Below are 19,823 nucleotides of genomic sequence, written 5' to 3'. Positions count from 1 at the left end.
AGCCTCGGGGCCGTGCCCATTCCTTGGGGAGCCTGGGCAGTGCCCAGCACCCTCTGCGGGTGTGAGTCCCCGTCTACTTGGCTCGAGGTTTGCCTCTCTACAGAGCACAGAAACTCAAACGTTTGATTCCCGGCAGGCCACAGCACTTTGTCACCACACCGTCATGCCACTCTGAATGAAGTTTGAAAAAATTTAGAACCAGGATTCAAAGGGCAGGTGGGAAGTTACTCAGCAGGTCCACGCTCTTCCTTAGACGCAGGTTATGTATCGGGATGGTGACACTGCTCACGCCAGCCCCAGTGACTTGCAGAGTGTGTGCCGGGGACGTGTGTGCCACTGGAGGGGGCTGTTAACTTTAATGCCTAAGGACGGACGGGTTGTTAACCCTGAAGCCAAACGATGGAAGATAAAACCCCGGAGCCAAAGGATGGAAGGCGATGTTCACTCTGGGTACGAAGGATAGAAGGAAAGGGTTGTTAGCCCTGGATCCGAAGGATGGGAGGAAGGGATGTTAACCCTGGATGCGAAGGATGGAGGGAAGGGTTGTTAACCCTGGATCCGAACGCTGGAAGGAGGGATGTTCCCCCTGGATGCGAAGGAAGGAAGGGCGGGATGCTCGCCCTGGATGCGGACGGCGCTCGCGGCAGCCCCGGAGCGCACCGAGGCCGGGGGCGGGGCGGGAGGGGCGGGGCCGGGGGCGGGGTCTGGCCTGGCCCCGCCCCCTCAGCCGGGGCAGCCAATGGGAGCGCGGCCCGTCAGCTGACCCGCGGCGCCTTCCCAGGTGCGCGCCGGCGGCGGCTCAGAGCGGGCGGCACCGCGCACCGGCACGGGCACCGCCGCTGTGCTGGGGGCGGGCAGCAGGCACGGAGGGACCGATCCGTCCGTCCAGCGCTCCCGGCATCCCGGCGCGGTGGGACCGCGGCGGCAGCAGCGGATGTGCAGCCCCGGGGGACAACCGCGGCAGTGCCCGGCCGGCGGTGAGTGCGTCCGCCAGGCTCGGGGGAGGGAGCAGAGGCTGCGGGAGCGCCGCGGGTGCAAGGGCTCCGCTCCGGGCTGCGGGGGTGTGCGGTGCGGCCCGGGGAGAGAGCAAAGTTTGCGGTGGCGGACGCGCCCCCAGTGCCCCCCCCGGGGCTGCCGGGGGAGTCCCCCCGGGCTGCGGGGTTTCGGTGGCTCCGCACCGCGCCGGGACCGCCCCGGGGCTGCGGCCGCCTCGCACCTCCGGGGCTGCGGGGTTTCGGCTGCAGCATCGCTCTCCTCCTGCTCCTCCCTCTCGGGTGCTCCGCTGTTCCCCGGGCCGGTTTGCGGTAAATCGGGGATTCTGGGGGGGGGGAATCGCTGCACCGGGGTGCCGGCGATGGACGCGGGGCCGGCGGTGCGGCAGCGCTGCCCGCGTCCCCTATTTGCATGCGAATGGGAGCGGATCCCGGCAGATGTCCTGCCTCATCCATTCACCCGGAGGAATGCGAGGAGACAAGGAGCCTTCAGTGTGACAATGGCCCTTCAGAAAGCGGCATAAAGGCGCAGTGTGAGCGGGGCCGCGGCTCCGCCGCCCTCCTCCCGCGGCCGCGGCTTTGTGCGCGGGGCGCTGCGGGCGGAGCGGCCGCTCCGCACCCGGGGGGCTGCGGGACGGCCACGGGAGAGCGCAGGGCAGGCGAGGGATGCTCCGCCGGGTCCCTGCTGCAGCGCACCTGCGCTTTGGTGGGGGCTCTTTTGGAAGTCTGTTGCCTAAAATGTGCGGGGAGAAGCGCGGGGCAGCGGCAGCCCTTTACCCCGGCTCTGGGGGTGCCCTGGCCCCCGGGGCTGGCGGCCGCGGGCGGACAAAGGGACCGGCCCCGCTGCCGCCCCTTTGTCGCCCCTGTCAAAGAGCCCTTTGAGCGCGGGGCCGGCCCCCGTTCGCTGTGAGAGGAGGGACAGGAGCGAGGTGCATTGTGCCGGCGGCTCAGCCCTGCCGGGGCCGCACAACAGATGTTCGCCTGCGATTTTCGGCCTCCCCCAAGTGATTCTCTCCCCCAGTGCTGGCTCCGTGCGCATTTCCCACCAGGCGATAGAAGGAAAAGTAACAGAATTAAACTCAAAGTAGGCGATAGTGTTGTCCAAAGGTGAGAGATCACACACAGGGTGCTTCTATTCTCGTTCTGGAGCTGTGCGACAGCTCCCAAGTAATGAATCCCTTCAATAAAAACTAGTTTGGGAACCTTTAAGTCTTTTCCTTACAGACTTAAAGGGTCCCTATAAAAGAAACCTAGTATTTCTGAACAAGATCATAAACCTGTTCTGGCCAATATCTCAGATGTACACACAGGGAGATATCACAGAGCTTCGAATAACCGAAGGCACACCCAGCATCAGCCCCACTGTTGTGCAAGGCATCCTACCAAACTGATCCTCCCAAAGTCTTGCAAGTCAGAATTTAAATTAATTTAAAAGACAGACACACTGAGAGGGACACAAACCAGCACACGAAGCTTCCCAGATGGGAGCAGGATGGTTCTGCCTGGTCAGCCCATGGGCTCCCAGCCCTGGGCACAGCCCCTGATGTCCCTGTCCCCCCTGCTCTGCAGCCTCTGTAGTGCCACTGCTCCGGGACAAGAGCTCCAGTTTAACTTTTACCTCACGTGTTGAGAGTTAGCTGCACAACGTTTTATGTAGTCTATATAAAATTATCTCTCCCAGTAGGCATTTTGGACTTTAATAGACCAGTTACTGTGATGACCATAAAGTCTTTTCCATTTACCTAGAACAGACACGATAACACTACTGGTCATTGAAGGAAATAGGATTTTGCATTAAGTTGGACAATTATAAAAGGATAACAACTTTTCATGCGAACTGTGAAGGACCTTTTTTTACTGCCATAAATAATGCTGAGCCCATCCAAATTCAGGCTGAAAAAAGAAACTTCTGTTCAGTCTGACTCACCAGGGGTCAAACAACCTCATAGGGAACAGAGCCCCGGCACAGGGTGCCCAGAGCAGCTGGGGCTGCCCCTGGATCCCTGGCAGTGCCCAAGACCAGGTTGGACATTGGGGCTTGGAGCAGCCTGGGACAGTGGGAGGTGTCCCTGCCCATGGCAGGGGTGGCACTGGATGGGCTTTGAGGTCCCTCCCAACCCAAACCAGTCTGGGATTCCATGATTCTCTGTGTGTATTTGTTTCCAGCTCGTGGAGCAAATGGGATCATTTCAACAAGCAGTGGTTAAAGCTCTCATGATCATCACCATCTCCTACATCCCCCTCGTGCCCGGTGCTCGGAGCCCGGCTCGTTGCTGCGAGCGGAGGAGGGGATGCCGCAGCCTTTGTTTCACTCCAATACAGAAGCGTGGCACTGCAGAAGGCAGGGAAAACTTTTCCTAATCGGCGTGCTGGATTCCTGCTGCATCCTGCTGCCGGCTGGCTGCTGCTGCCAAGGAGGGCAGCAGATCCCCGCTCTGTGGCTTTTTTTGTAGGGACACTTAAAATACCTTGCATGAATCATAACAGCGGTCAAGTATTGCTGCTACTGCAGCTTGCGTAGCTTAATATTCACTGGAAAGGGGATTTATTTGCATTATTGGATCTGCAGATTTCTTTTTGTTGTTGTTAGGGACGATATAGATTCATCCACATTTAAACAATATTTTTAAGTCATTTTTTTAATTTCTTGTATGAATTTTTTGAAGTTCTTCCTTCTGTTAATGATATCAATGAGTAAAAAAAGGGCTTTGTTCACAAAGCTCTGAACCACGTTACTTCTGCCTCTTTTGAAGCTGCTCCTTCCCCAGGTGAGTGGCTTGCCTGGTCCCAGGTCAGGTTCTGTGTCAGGCTCAGACAAGGATTGGGCATTAGAAAAAAGGCCCCAAACAAACAAAACCCAAGGAAAAGAGTTAAGTGATGTTTATAGAAGGGCTCTCGTTGTACAGTATTTATTTTAGTTTATTTTTCAACCAGCAAAGTAGCAAGATGCTGAAAATATTTACAGAGGAGCCAAAATTTTCCAAAATAAAAATCCCTCTGTCTTCCTGTGCACTTTGTCGCCACGGAGGTGCCTGTTCTTTGAAGCCCTGATTAATATAGATGAGTTGTAATTTTCTGACCAAGCCATCCTAGTTCACATATATTATTCCATTGGCAGACATGTGGTCCCCACAGCTGTCCCCTCATTTGTGTATGAAATGGAAACACTGGTGGCATTTGTAGGTTACCATAGTTACATGAACAATACACGTGTGAGGCTTCATCCTGCCAAGCTCCAGATTTTTTCCTGGCAGACATTTTGTAGACACAGAACTGAAGAAAATCTATGTAAAGTTTTTGGAAGCACATAAATCCAGCCCTCCTCCTCTCTGTTTGTATAAGGCTCATGGACAGGGAGCCTGCGTTTCAGCCTCACCACGGCTGATTCCTGCATCCCCTCCCAGCTGGAGCTGCCATCCTGGAGACCCATGTTGCTCCCAGAAATCAAGAATTCCAGGCTATGCTCCAGAGCAGTTAAGTCATTAACAGGGTCAGGACTTAAACACATCTTTCTCAAAAATAATTTGTGAGTTCTACACAAAAGGGGACTTTGGAGCTGGGATGGTTTTTCTGCCAACTGTGTTAGGAGGGTTGGCGGTGCTTGGGGGGCTCCTGGGAGAGTGCAGAGGTGGGAAGCAGCCAGAGCCCCATACCAGGACAGAAATCCAAGGAAACCCACTACAAATATTCCCATGTTCTATTTTGTCTCTGCAATTAACATGTGGAAAGAAAGATGGGCAAGAGCAAAGAAAATCATAGAGCTGGCTTGGGAACTGGTTTTGTTGGTTTGTAATTAATTATTAAATAATGGTGTTTCTCTAAGATTTGGAGGGCTTAAGTTCTGCACAAAGAATTCACAGGACTACTTTGATAAGAAACAGCCACTGCAAATGTGCTTGAGTTACACAAAGACATTTCCAGTCTTGTTCTTTTCCTGTAGCTGAGTAATTAAGTCCTTCACTAATGGACTCCATAGGGTTGGGAGTTGAACGTGCCTCTGTGGAGGGCTGAGAGCTCCCCATGAAAGTTCTTCTGAGCCCCCCTCTCTTATTCTTTGCTGCTTCAAACCCTGCAACTTTATCCAAATTTTGTTTTGCTCTTCACATGTCGTCTTTCCTTTTTGTGCATATGGCACTGAAGAAAAATACTGGATTGGCCTATTTTGGATTGGCCTAATTCTCCCCCTGGTGAAGGCAGGACAAGTCTGTGGCATCACTGAGACAAGAATTAGTCTCTGCTCTTAACTTCTCCTGCAAAATATTTTTATAACTTCACCTTCTATTTCATAAGACCCTACTTTGGTGATACAAGCCAGTGTTCTCTTGACTTTCCATCTGGCTGAATTATTGAAAGAACAGGACCTGGTTTTTACCTGGAGCACAGTTTCTAAAGATCGAGTACTTGCAGTGGAGTATTGCCTTTTTCTTCCCTTTTTAACTAACAGAACAACAAGGGAAAGCAAGTTTAAGTAACGGGCCTGAAATATTTAACAGGGTGCTGTAGTGAGAATGCACAGCAGTTATAAAAGTGCCATGGAGAAACAGCTCTTTCCCTTATTTTATTTGGTACAGCAGCCTTACTACATAATTTTCTCTCCTGAGGTGCTGTCCTTTAGTCCTCAGTGGTCACACAGGGCAGTATTTTCCCTGACCAATTCCCAACTCAAAGCAGTTTAACACTGACGCAAACCTTACTTGGAGGTTTTAGTTAGAAATTTTAGAGGTTGTCAGCCAGCATCTCGTTTCCAGGTATTTAATTTAACTAACTGGTGATTCCAGCAATTTGGGCATCTGTCAGTTTGGATTAGAGCAGGAGAACCAAGGGCTTTTGGAAGCCAAGGCCCCCTGAAGGTACCTGGCAGGGTTTGCCTGGCTGGTTCCTCAGCTCCCACCAGCGCTGGGGAAGTGCAGCCCCTGCCCTGCTCCTGTGGAAGGGCTGCTCTGGGCCTGGAAGGGAGCAAAACCCCAGGCAGGTGTCAGGGTGGGGGGTCTCTTCACACTGCAGAGGCACCCACAGTTTGTTCCCCACTGTGGTGCTGGGAGCCATCGCTGTCCCAGTGCAGCCCTGTGCCCTGGGGAGCACCAGAGCGGAGTCCCACAGGGCCCCTGGGTGGATGGGCACATCCCACCCCTGAGATCACCTGGGAGTCACTGGCTTCACCCCAAAGGGGCTGATCTGTGGCAAGCAGGAGGTGTCCAAGTCAAGCATGGGACAGAAAAGCAGCACGGCTGAGCCTGGGATGGGAGATGTTGCAGGGATGTGTCTGGTACCTGTTTGACCTTCCTTGTGCATGGATTGGGTCTCACCTGCAGAAACACCAAGCTCTGCTTCCATACACACATTTCAGTACCACACACCTTACAAGGTGATGCTGAGACCAAAACCAGATTCCTCCATGCTCAACAAACACTTTCCAAGCTGGACAAGCTCCACCTGTGGCAATGGAGATAACGCAGATCTCCAGCCCTGCCACTGCCACCTTCTGCCCTTCACTGGAGTGTTCCACCTGAGGTCACTGCTCCTTATTTTATCCTGTTATAAAGAGAACACTCGTGGTCTGGAGAAGCCATGGGGCTGTTTGAGGTCATGGGAGATGTTCCCTGGGTTCCTCCTCCACACTGGAGGCTGACAGATCACATCCTAAGGGACTTCTACAAAACACCTAAGAGTTATTTAGAGAGAATCTCTGAGCTTGTCCAAAGTTTGGTAAAATATCATTTCACCTTGTTTTAATAAAATACCAATCAAAGCTTGGATTGTCCTTTTGTAATTTGAAAATGTTTATCATTTATATAATGAATTCTTCATTTTCTGTTATTTCATGCATCATATCATTTATTTGATTAAGCAAGTCCAAAACTATCTAATAAATTCATACCTTGCTAATGTGCTGCATACAATTACTGGGATGCAGATGAGCTACTGATTGGCCTTGTTAAATTTTTCAATTACAAATGATCCATCATTCTAACAGAAATAGAGTAAATATTGATAGTTCCAGAGAGCCACCAATGACGTGTAAATGCCTTGAAAAATAACTTACCTTAGCCATAGGTGAACAAGCAGTTGCAGAAATGAAGTTTTTTAATTGCTGCTTGAAAACAGGTCTTCAGAGTGGGTTCATCATAGTAAAAGGCACCAGGTAAAACCAGGTCAGTGCTTTTTCTAAGTTCATTGAGAAATCTGCTTTCCTTTCTCTTTCTGCCCCCTTTAAGTGCAACAAGTCTGGTGTATAGAAAAGAAACATTACTGTGCCCAAATGAATCATTGTAATTAGGTAAAGATTTTATCTATAAAGCATTGGTAACTTAAAATTTTGACAGGAAAAACTCCCTTTCTGCAATAGGCAGCAATTTTAGTACCTCCACAGATGAAAAAAGCCATCCATGGAAAACCTGGGACATGGCCATGACCAGACTGAGGACTGAAGCTCAAGGAACAGTTTATAAGCCTCTTCCTAAACACACAATACATTCAACAGGATGTATTTTCTCTCCTTCTTAATCTCATGAACATTTCAAAGCAAGACTGTTTTCTGCATGAAACAAACTATCAGGGTTCGGGTGATACTTGAGATCAAAAGAAATGGTTCAATCCAGGCTGTGAAGGTTTCCACCACTCTCAGCTGACTGGGCTTTCCTGTTCTGATCCCGTGGCAATGCTACCTAAATGACTTTGGAGCAAAATAATGGTGAGGAACACGTATTTCATGTAGCAGAAGTGCAGAAAGACGTGTGGAAAAGGGGGGGGTCACAGGATACAGCAGTGGAACTGGAGAGAAAAGAGCCTTTTCCTTAAGTCACAGTAAAGCCTTGATTCAGAGCAGTTCCAAATCTGTGGCCACTTAATGGAATTAGTTCTATCCCTCCCCGGCTTGGTTGAGTTCCAGATCTTTGTCTTGGTGCTAACAGCCTTTCTATGAGATCTCAGCACCTCCCATGCTAAATCCATTTATTTTGTTAGTGGTATGCTCACAATCTTTCCTATCAGATCTTCTGTATCAGCCAACTCAATAGATGGGTCTATTAACATTTAAATATATATAGCTCAGAAACAGAGAATTGGGTTTTGTAAGCATAAAACTCAGGGGAAAAAATCAATAAAAGTCTGTTTTATTCTAGGGGCTGAAGTCTGTGTCAGCACACTACATGTACAAACTGTAGGTATAGATCTCAGCTAATAGTAAAATACAGTTTAATACTTAATCACTAATAACTGAAAAGCTAACACATACTACAGCCACAGGAAACAGAATTATCAAAACAGAGTGTAACAAGGACCAGAAAAAGAAGTTTTTCCTGATTGAAGAAAAGCAATTGAAGCTCCATGCACATATAATTTTTAATAACAAGCCTCATGCATTCCCTACAGCCAGCACCATTGTGTTGATTTATAAATACCTACAGAGCTCCTGACTCATTCTGGTTTGGATTTATCAGGCACCGTTTCCAGCACAGGGTTTTTTGGCATCCTGTGTTGTAGTAACAACCACGTACACGCTGGGGTCTTTCCCAACTGTGGGGGATCCTGAGTGACTCACAAAACTGGAGTTTGATCTAGAACTGTGTAGGAAGCAAAATAATCACACTGCCAGAAGCCAGTCAGCAAAAAGGGAGGAAAAGGATTTTCTGTTACTTCAGGAAAATCCTGTGGAGTTCTGACATCCCTGTTTCTCCTGGTTAAAAATATTCCTTGTCTGCTCCTCCTTTCGTTATTAACACTTTGCTTCCACTGGCCAAGCTCCTTGGCTCTCTGAGTGGTCAAGAAACAAAAAGGGAATCCCACTCCAAAATCCAACCCAATCTACCTTCATGCCCTTTTTCCTCTTTCACTTTTTTTTTTTAATTTTTACTTGAACTGGGCTGATTTTGATCAATAGTAAGAAGCAGAGATTTTCTGAGCTGTTCCATATGAAATCCTTGGGAGGGAGGTGCCCCTGTGGGTCACAAGATGCTCAGATCCTTCCACAGGGTTCTGAGATCCCAAATATGCCATGACTCAATCCATTTCTACTCTTTAAATATGGTGAGACGCCAAAGCAGAATTTCTCTAGCCTTGGTCCTCTTTCATTCATCAGCCAGCAGATACACAACATGCAAAAAATAGTTGGAATAGGTCTTCCCAAATTAGTTATGCTCTGGAAATTTTAGATACTGTACTTAAACCAATTAGGTTTCAATTCTCCCTTGCATTTAAAATGCCCAGAGAGCTGGGGATGGGTTAGGGCATGTCCAGGGGGAAAGGAAAGCACATCCCAGAGGTTTGTCCTCCATAACCTGCAAGGAGCTGTCCTGCAGGTCAGGCAGAAGGGAAGAGCTGCAGGGAAGGTCTCAGGAAACTGGGTCTTAACCTGGCAGTGGAATGGGTTGACTCTCAGAAATGCTGATCTAATGAAGTAACTTTATCTGGTGATTGTGTGGAATGAAGACAATGGTCACAGATAGGATTCTTCTCCATCAAATGGATCAAAGCTTTGCCTTCACATTGAACCCTTGCAGCAGGACATGAAAATGAGTCCTGGACAGCAGAACAGCCCATATTGTCCCAAGATTAAACTCATTCATGAAGAGAAATGTAGCAAGAAAGCTGATAAAAATTTGTGTTCCTAACATAAGAATATTCCTGCTGCACAAACACATCTCACCTTTCAGGTTTCAAGACTATGAGGTGGTTTATGAGGTTTTTTCTTTCCTAAAGCAAACAGCCTCTATAATTTGACAACCCACTGTTTGGCAAGCCCCTGTTATTCCTGATGTTTCTAGTATGACTGGTTAATGGTAATCTGTGAGACATTTTCCATCGGTTGCCAGAAGCTGGGTTGCAATTCTATGATGGATTTGTTGGGCCATCAATACCCAGTGGCTGCTCCCTGCAGGGGATCCAGCCCCCTGCACTCCAGAGCAGTCTATGAATGAAAACCATTTTTCCCTCTCCTGCAAATTTACTTCAATATTTTAATGAAAAATACTGTATCGGATGCAAGTCTTAAGAATGAGCCCAAATAAATTACAAATTTCCAAGCTGTAATATGCTGTTTCTGCAGTGCAGACGTTATGAATAGGATGCTCTTTGCAGTTCTTTGGTGGAGATAAGAGTAGTATTTTTCAAAAGAACACAGATAAAGCATGCTAAGGTTGTCTTGAGATGCAGCAAATCACCTTCTCACCAGAGCTTTCCCCAAAATTAAACACAGACTTTATTTTGATGGAATGTGTGTACAGATGAGAAGAAAAAGTAGGCATTATTTGAAGGGAAAAAGAGCCCCAAACCTTAAATATTGTAAATCCCTGAGGATGTGTTTTGAGGCTTTATACCATTATTAGATGTCCTACAGGCCCTTGTTTTGGTATTTCCTTTTAATACCAAGCTCCCACATTCAGATTTTTTCAAGCTCTTTCAACTGTCATCATTTTCAGCTTGATTTTTCTGTATTTTCCACAATTCAAACCTGTAAATAGCTTATTTCCTGATGACACTGGAGACTTTAAAAACCTCACTATAAAAGGCTTACTTGATTCCTCAATGTTTTTCTAAATACACAGGATTGCACTTGTAAATTTAATTCCTGGGAATGGAGCCCATTCCGTGGGTTGGCTGGAAATGCCCTGGTTATTAAACTCCAAGTCCTCTTTCTCTAAGATGTACAAGGTCACTGCTGCTCTTGACTGGAGCAAGCCTGACTTTAGTAACCTGGTTTTAGACCAGGTTTAGTGTTGAGCTTACTGCTGTGATTTAGTGGGCACTCCTATTTCAGTGCGTCTCCCTCCTAAAGCCCGGCCAGAGGCGATGGCTCACCCGGGCACGGCCCCAATCCCTGTTTTATCCACAGAAAACAGGGGGATACAGAACTGCAGAGGCCCTGCTGAAGGTCAGAGCAGAGCAGGGCATGTTTTACCTCCAACACACACACACAAAACCCTTTCCTAAACTCACCCAGCTGCCTTAAGCAGCCTGCAGTGATGCCAGCCTGAGCTCCCTGTGGCTGCCCTCACCTCCAGTGATGCTTCCAGCATCCGCAGAGCTCCAGCCCAGCCTCCAGTGTCCCCTCTCCCAACAGGTTCTTCCTTCCACAGAGTCACAGAATGGGTCAGGTTGGACGGACCACAGTGGGGCATCTGGTACCACCTCCCTGCTCCAGCAGGGCCATCCCAGAGCACAGGGCACAGGATTGTGTCCAGATGGGTCTGGAATATCCCCAGGGAAGAGCCTCCACACTCCCCCTGGCCAATCTGTTCAGGGCTGGGCACTGCATGGGAAAGTTCTGCCTCATGTTCAGGTGGAACTTCCTGGGCATCAGTTCCTGCCCGTTCCTCTTGTCCCATTGCTGAGGGACAGAGCAGAGCCTGGAGCTGTACTGATCCCAGTCTAAATTCCATTTTCCAGTTCCACCTGAAGCTCCCCCAGTTCTCCTGCTTGGCACTAACCCTGCTCCAGGTCCCTGGGCACGGCTGCTGGGCTGTCCCACCTGCATTGCCCTGCTGAGCCACCTGATCCAGGCTGCAGCAGCCAGGACAGGTTTTCCCTGAGGGATGGCAGCGGTTTCCCACAGGGTGGTGATGGGAATGCAGGAGCTTCTCGAGTCATTAGCAGGGAATGTTAGCACAACAGACAATTTTCCAACACACAGCTCCCACCTGGGAAAATGTTTCTTTGGAGAGAGGGGAGGGGAGGGATGGGAGATCAGCGTGTGCTTCTGGCTCACAGCAACTGCAGAATAAATTGCTTGTCTTAGCCTGGGGTAATTTCTTCGTGTATCTGATCCCTCCAACTTTTACCTGGGCACACTCAGTGCAGGTGGCTGCCGACCAAAATCTGGGCTGATGCTATTGCAATATAAAAGAAATTCTGCAAGAATGAACCACGTTACTGTGGAGAGGGCAGATTTGCTGTGGCAGCACCACTGTTTCAAAATGCATCCAGATATCCATGTGCAAACAAGATTGTGGCTCTTTTCAGCGAATTTTAATAGTGACCATTAATACAGTTGTCAGGGAAGTGACAACACTTTGTTTTCCTATTACCAAGCAAAATTGTTTAATATCTCTTCTTTTTAGTTGGCAGGTTAACTATGAACACTTTTAATGAACAGTTTATTTCATGCTTGTCCCTTCATATTCTCCTCTTACTGCAATGGAGGCTTAAATGGACTTTTTCTTCTGATCACCCAACCAACCAAATTCTTTAAAAGCCACCAGTAAGTCCATGGCTACCAGGGCACACCTCTTCCCACTCACCCCTCTCTCCGAGGAAAGCTGAAATGAGGGATCTTCTGCTCCATAACCAAACACCTGCCCTCATGATTTCTTGGGCCAAACAAATTCTCAGTATTAACCAGTTTTCAGAACTTAGGTAGGAAGGGAAGAGTTAGACTTCCCCATGGTGTGCATTTCCAGGATGAGAGACAGGAATGATGCTCCTGTTCCTGCCCTCAGGGAACAGGAACAAGCCAACACCCCAGCCAGCTGCTGTGGGTTTGCTGCTGACAGAAATGTGGTTTCTTACTGCACCGGGTGCTGAGCGGTGCCACGGAAGATGCATTTCGTTACTCTGAGTAAAATAATTCCCTCCATATCTCTCACATAAAATTAGCCATTATTTCTGCTGATATCAAGTTACCAGCTGTTACAACTGCTGTTGTGGGTTGGAACACCAGAAAATATGAATCTAACAAATGAGAGGGAAGGCAGGGAATGCTAAAAGCTTTCCTTCACACCCTCAGGATCTGCAACACAAAACATTGCAGAGGTCTCTGGGATCAGTCCTGCCAGTGCTGGAAAGACTGGAAAGATGAGAATCCTGGGGCAAAGGGATGGCTTTTGGTGGCTGCTCTGCTGCCTCTGTAGCTTTGATCAGGGCCATGGATGGGGTTTTACACACCACAAGCAGCTAAAACCAAAGCCCATGACAGGTTGTTCCTCCTGCTGTGGCCCCTGGGTGCCACTCATACCAGCACAGCACTGAAATGGGCTGGGGCACATGAGGCTGCTCAGGATTCACTCTTTGATTACCCTGGAATTTAATTTCCAGCTTCATCCAAGCTGCCCTGGGCTGAGGGAGACTGGAGACAGCAATGTATGGGTTGTTTCTAAAGAGCATTTGCAGTTAAAGAAAATTAAATCCATTCGCAGTAGAATAGCTACAGAAGAGAACGAGTCACTAGGAACTTGTAAAATCATCTATTTACAGTGGTCATAAACCCAGAACTCTGGTCAATAAACCCACAAATGCCTTCTTAGCAAGGATGAACAATAACTGTAACATGCAAGTAAGAGGATATAAATATTCAACAAAGAAAAGATCGAATTTGATTTTTTTTGCAACATCTAGACATGCTCCTACATATTTTAAAAGAACCTTTGAAGTCTTTTTCAGTCAGTTTGGTTTTTAAAGCATTACACGATTCATACAGCTCCATCAGGGCTAAATCAGTAGTAAAACATCAGTAGGGCCCTCAGCTTTATGAGGCACCAACTCCCTTCTCTTCATCCACTGAGAAGCTGCAGGAGAAATTCCACAGGCAGGAATGTTGGGAGCAGTGTTCCCTCTCTGGGCCAGGTGCAGAGCTGGAGCAGGGACGTGTCCCTGGGTGAGGGGACAGCCCACGGGCACAGCAGCTCAGGGCACCTCCTGGAGCTGCCCAGGACTGTGAGCAGGGGAAGGCACTGCCTGCGTTATTCACTGCAAAATGCTGCCATTTGAAAATCTGCAATTAAATCAATTACGCTTCGGATGCCATCAATTCTCCTAGAACTGGCTGGTTTGGGTCAGCTACAAATGTGTTGCCGTGGAGGGAAGCATCCATCAGAGTCAGCACAGCTCAGGCTACGCCAGCCTCCTCATCACTCCATGCTAACGTGTTCCCTACCATTACGGTGCCATTAGGATTTATTTTTTAATACAATCTTAGTCAATTCTTCCATCAGTTGGAAGTCATTCGAGAAGGAATGTTGGTCCTACAGTTGGTTTTCCCCCCTCCAGCAGCGTCTGCTCAGCTCTCCTTCAAGTCTCAGATACCGGAGACAAAATCTGACTCAACAGGGTCAAATGTATTCTGGGTCCCACTCCTCTTTCCCTTCCTCCAAAGCACAACCACAGAATAACAATATAAAAATAAGTAATAAAAATGCTGTTGGGTGTGTTCTACCTACAGCACTACATAATCTAAAATAAAACACGGTAATTTCATTATTTGATAGGATCAGATTTGGAAGTAAGTGTTGTATAAATAGCATTCCTGGCACCACTATCCAGAGGAGTATTTTAAACTTATTTTTAAAAGCTGTATTTAGTTTTGTTATTTTTTATAGTACCATCTTTTGTGGGCTGTGACTGGGTTGAGGCTTTGCTACGTTCTGATTGAAAAAGATTTGATTTCCTGCTTTCTGCTATTGCAGTTTTTCATCACTGTGTTCTCACAGATATCACAGAGTGGTTTGGGTTGGGAGGAACCTTAAAGCCCATCCAGTTCCACCCCCTGCCACCTTCCACTATCCCAGGTTTCTCCAAGCCCTGTCCAGCCTGGTCTTGGACACTTTCAGGGGTGGGGAGTCCATACAGCACAACCTGATTATTTTAGTTACATAAAAACCCAAACCTTTTGTTTGAAAAGTCTCAACTGCACTCACCAGAGTGATTTTTCCAATGAAGTGAGAATGAGAAAGATTTTACTATGAAATTTTCCTGGATTATGTGTTTAAAGCCCCACGATACACCAGATGTTCTGAGGTGCCTGGGCACAGCTGGGTTAATTTAAACACACTCTTGCATGAACAACTTCAGGCTAAGCTGATGCAAATGTGGGGCTTCCACAGCAATTTGGAGTCGTGGTAAACAGTTCATACAATCACAGTGCAGTACGAACAGCTGAAATAAGGGCAGCACATTCATTTAATCAAATTTACTGTTATTGTTTGGTGCTGAGCTGGATTAAATCTAAGCTGTTATCTGGAACCGATTTGATTAACTTGGATGAATTTTGGCAAAGTTCACACGCATTTAGCTTCAAACTTCTAAACCAACAGCTTCCTGAGCCTTAATTCCACACGCCTGAAATCCGAGCCGTGGCGACAGGGATTGGGTGTTGACACTCGTCTGAGACCTCGCTGTGCTCACCAGCACGTCCTCCACCCTCAGCATTCTCCAAGCCATTCAAACAACCTCCTGCAGGTTAAACCTGAAAAGTGTCCCAAAGTCTTATTTTCAGGTAATTCACTCAGAGAGATTTCTCATGTAGACCCCAAGTAGAGAGTTCCAAACCCTACATAATTTACCTATACCAGACTGGGATTTTTATAAGAGGTTACTGTTAAAATAATGACTGTTTTCAGATATTTTCTTTCAAAGGTTGAAGAAACTAACTAATAATAGATGAACTGTATATGAGCTGAGCGTAACAGATATCCTAATCTGCTTTCAGGACCATATTCAGGCACTGATTTGCAGAAGATTCTGAAACACCGAGGAGCAGCAGAGAGTCTTCAGAGCATTTCTTAACTTCTCTGAACTCAGAAAATCATCTTTCACCTGTCTGGATGTCCAAGCCTTTCACCTTAAACATCAGGCTTTACATTTTCTGCCTGATAGGGGATCACCCTCTGTGGGGATTTTAGGGGGCTGGGGATCTGAACTGCCTCCCTGGCCAGCATGGCAAAGGTTAGAGTTGTTTTAACTGTGTGCCAGTTGGTGATAGAATTGTTAATGAATTCATTAACTGAGTCTTCCATACAGAGCAACGAATGTCCACAGCTTTGTGTCTGTGAAATCAGGCCCTGGTTTACACCACAGTCAACGTACAGGGAAGCCACCACAGTTGACTGCAACGACCTCCGGTTAACAAAAATCCCCAGCAACCTCTCCAGTGACACTCAAGTCCTTCTGTTACAGAGCAACAACATTGCAAAGACCACAGATGAGCTCCAACAGCTCTTTAATTTAACAGAATTGGATTTTTCACAAAATAACTTCACAAGTATCAGAGATGTGGGGCTCTCCAATCTTACTCAGCTTACGACTTTGCACCTGGAGGAGAACCAGATCACGGAGATGACTGACTACTGCCTGCAAGACCTCTGCAATCTGCAGGAGCTCTACATAAATCACAACCAGATCAGCAGCATTTCTGCGAACGCATTCTCTGGCCTGAAAAATCTTCTGAGATTACACCTCAACTCCAACAAATTAAAAGTTATTGACAGCCGTTGGTTTGATTCTACTCCCAACTTAGAGATTCTCATGATTGGAGAAAACCCAGTGATTGGAATACTTGATATGAATTTCAAACCACTCTCAAACTTAAGGAGTCTAGTTTTGGCAGGTATGTACCTCACAGACATTCCTGGCAATGCCTTGGTAGGCTTGGATAGTCTTGAAAGTCTTTCCTTTTATGATAACAAATTGGTAAAAGTTCCTCAGCTTGCACTTGAGAAAGTTCCCAATTTAAAATTCCTGGATCTCAACAAAAATCCAATTCATAAAATTCAAGAAGGGGATTTTAAAAACATGCTCAGATTGAAAGAGCTGGGGATCAACAACATGGGGGAACTCGTGTCTGTCGATAGGTATGCGCTGGACAACCTGCCTGAACTCACAAAGCTGGAAGCCACCAACAACCCCAAGCTGTCTTACATCCATCGCCTGGCATTCCGCAACGTCCCTGCCCTGGAGAGCCTGATGCTCAACAACAACGCCTTGAATGCAGTCTACCAAAAGACAGTGGAATCCCTCCCAAACCTCCGTGAGATCAGCATCCACAGCAACCCGCTCAGGTGCGACTGCGTCATCCACTGGATCAACTCCAACAAAACCAACATCCGCTTCATGGAGCCTCTCTCCATGTTCTGTGCTATGCCTCCAGAATACCGAGGACAGCAGGTGAAGGAAGTGCTGATACAGGATTCAAACGAACAATGTCTTCCAATGATCTCTCATGAGACCTTTCCCAATCACCTAAACCTGGACATTGGCATGACGGTGTTTTTAGATTGCCGGGCCATGGCAGAACCTGAGCCAGAAATCTACTGGGTCACTCCTCTGGGCAATAAAGTCACCGTGGAAAGCCTCTCTGACAAATACAAGCTGAGCAGTGAGGGCACCTTGGAAATCTCCAACATCCAGGTTGAGGACTCCGGGAGATACACCTGTGTCGCCCAAAACATAGAAGGGGCTGACACAAGGGTCGCTACCATCCGGGTGAACGGGACGCTCCTGGATGGCACCCAGGTTCTGAAGATCTACGTGAAACAAGCCGAATCCCATTCCATCCTGGTTTCTTGGAAAGTCAATTCCAATGTCATGACTTCCAATTTAAAATGGTCATCGGCCACAATGAAGATTGACAACCCTCACATCACCTACACCGCCAGGGTCCCAGTGGATGTCCACGAATACAACCTCACACATTTACAGCCCTCTACAGATTATGAAGTGTGTCTGACAGTATCCAACATCCATCAGCAAACACAGAGATCCTGTGTCAACGTCACAACCAAAAATGCAGCTTTTGCGCTGGATATTTCCGACCAGGAAACCAGCACGGCCCTGGCAGCAGTGATGGGATCCATGTTTGCTGTCATCAGCCTCGCCTCTGTCTCTGTTTATATTGCAAAAAGGTTTAAGAGAAAAAACTACCACCACTCATTGAAAAAATATATGCAAAAGACCTCTTCAATCCCCCTGAACGAGCTCTACCCTCCACTTATTAATCTCTGGGAAGGTGACAGTGAAAAAGACAAGGATGGCTCTGCAGAGACCAAGCCGACCCAAGTCGACACATCCAGAAGCTATTACATGTGGTAACTCAGAGGATATTTTGCTTCTGGTAGTAAGGAGCACAAAGACTTTTTTGCTTTATTCTGCAAAAACGACGAGTTGAAGACTTTTGTATTTTTGACTTTGCTAGTCCGTGGCAGAGCGGTGAGGACAGGTGGATATTTCAGGATTTTTTAGTATAGCGTATCGCAATGGGTTGACACAAATGGCAGCTTCACCTAGCTTCCAATCTTCCATTTATTTTATTATTTTTTCTTTTTTGGGTTTGTTGGGGTTTTTTTGGTTTGTTTTTATTTTTTTTTTTGTTACTGTGCTAAACTTAACGCTGTCCTAACTCCAGTGCTGAGGCTGGGTGAGCCCACGGTTCCAACACAGCCGGCCCCGTTCTCCCAAAGCCATCACAGGGGCAGGATCTCGCCGAGCTGACCCTCAGTTTTGGACCTGCAGTGAACTAGGTTTGTGACCCTGGTCTGAGGACTCCACCCTGAGAAAAGGAGACCCTGAATGATGTTAGTTGACTGTACTGTAATGTTGTATCAACTGATTTGAATGTTTTTGACTTTCAACAATGAGTTCTCTTTTTTATTATTATTATTATTATTATTTTTGTAGTAGTTGAAGGCTTAGGTAAAGCTAACAGGCAATAGGAATATGTACATCCAATTTTTTAATGTAACAAACTAAATGTTAATTGTTCTCTTATTCTTTTTATTCTATTTAGTAGACACTTTTGAAGAATTACTAGAGTTTTGCTGTGTTTAAATCAACAACACACAGTGTTTAATGAAGGCAGAGCTATAATAAATTTAGTTTTGTTCTGTTTTTTTTTTTATTTTAGAAGTCACAATAATGTATTGGGTTTAGATGTCACTAGTTTGACTGGTGATCATGTTTTGACATAAAATATATCCAAAATGTTATATAAAAATATCATGGGGGGTTTTTCTTGATGAAATGAAGTTCCAGATTCAGGTTTTTTATGCATTTATGTTAATAGCAGTGTTTTCCCTGCACTAGAGGCAAAATATGGAAAATAATTTTATGAGAAAAATGTCTTGGTGTGGCTTTTGGACTGAGAGTCACATGCAGGATCAAAACTTTCTGGCATAGGGTACAGAGCAAAAAGAATTCACAGAGTGTGTAACAGGACTTTTTCCTTTTTGTATACTTTTCTGTTTATATTCTGAGCTAAGATAGAAATGAAGCTGACATTTAGCTGTCATTACCATCAGTTAGGACAAAAAAACCCAACTCAGTGCTATCAAACTGAAATAAACCAGTTGAATCTTGGAGTATACTTGAAAAAAAAATGAATTGGATTAATGTTCCTTCAAAAGCAGAAATTAACCAAGACAGTCATGTTTGGTCCGATACTGAACTGTATTTTTTACAGGCTTAAAATTAATCCATATTCTGAGTATTTTCCTGAATTACTGTGGTAAAAGAGAGCAGCAGTGTTCTGTGTGCACTGGGTACAATATAAAGGCATCATTTACAGTTGAACCTACGGAAGCGTTGTCCGTTGTCTTTTCTGAATCCATGGAAGTTCTGCACACGAGTCACGAGCAGGGTGGGCTCTGGTGAATGCATGGTTACATCACACTAGACCCCTCAGCAACAAGCACAGCATTTTCTACTCTTTATGACCACTATCAATGTGCAATTTTTACACACCAAATAAGTTCTTGGTAAGTAAAAGTTAATTGTTCAAATGTGCCTGGGGTTTGGGGCTGTGTGAAGTTTTTTAAAACTCATTGGCTTCTCAAAGATATCCAAAACTTTACAGCCCAGAATTTACAGATAAACTTCAAACTTCTTTTTCGTTGTCTAAAAGTGAGAAGTTACCAGCATAGTTTCACTAATCAGCTGCCTTGGTGCAAAAACTTGAGTCCATCCCTTGGACAACCTGCCCTGTTGGTCTTGTGTTTCCACATGAAGCTGAGTGAAGGTATTAATTATGCATTTCAATCAAATCCTTATGCTGCTACACACAATCTCGCTATGTTCAGGAGAGCTCATACATTTTTAATCGTGTGACAATTAGATGTTGGGGGTTAGGCAAGT

At 46.5% G+C, this 19,823-nt stretch overlaps 1 protein-coding gene across 2 annotated transcripts; it reads left to right on the top strand.

Annotated features, from left to right (window-relative positions):
- Nucleotides 1-791: 791 nt before the first annotated feature.
- Nucleotides 792-19,266, top strand: LRRN1 (leucine rich repeat neuronal 1). Of its 2 annotated transcripts, XM_042013541.1 has the most exons (3): nt 792-977; nt 15,014-15,195; nt 15,409-19,266. In XM_042013541.1, the coding sequence occupies exon 3, from the start codon at nt 15,636-15,638 to the stop codon at nt 17,784-17,786; it is 2,151 nt and encodes a 716-aa protein (XP_041869475.1). In that variant the 5' UTR covers nt 792-977; nt 15,014-15,195; nt 15,409-15,635; the 3' UTR covers nt 17,787-19,266. The 2 variants fall into 2 exon arrangements, with proteins under 2 accessions (XP_041869475.1, XP_041869466.1); XM_042013532.1 differs by lacking the exon at nt 15,014-15,195.
- Nucleotides 19,267-19,823: the final 557 nt, after the last annotated feature.

Source organism: Corvus kubaryi, unplaced genomic scaffold (genome assembly GCF_017639235.1).
Source record: "Corvus kubaryi isolate FWS band 111438036 unplaced genomic scaffold, C.kubaryi_AGA036_p1.0 136, whole genome shotgun sequence".
Taxonomy (NCBI): Eukaryota; Metazoa; Chordata; class Aves; order Passeriformes; family Corvidae; genus Corvus; species Corvus kubaryi.
This window is presented reverse-complemented; position numbering and strand designations above follow the sequence as displayed.

Bases quoted from the DNA above. Each gene is read 5' to 3' on its own strand.
- LRRN1 (XM_042013532.1), top strand. From the start codon at position 15,636: ATGGCAAAGGTTAGAGTTGTTTTAACTGTGTGCCAGTTGGTGATAGAA.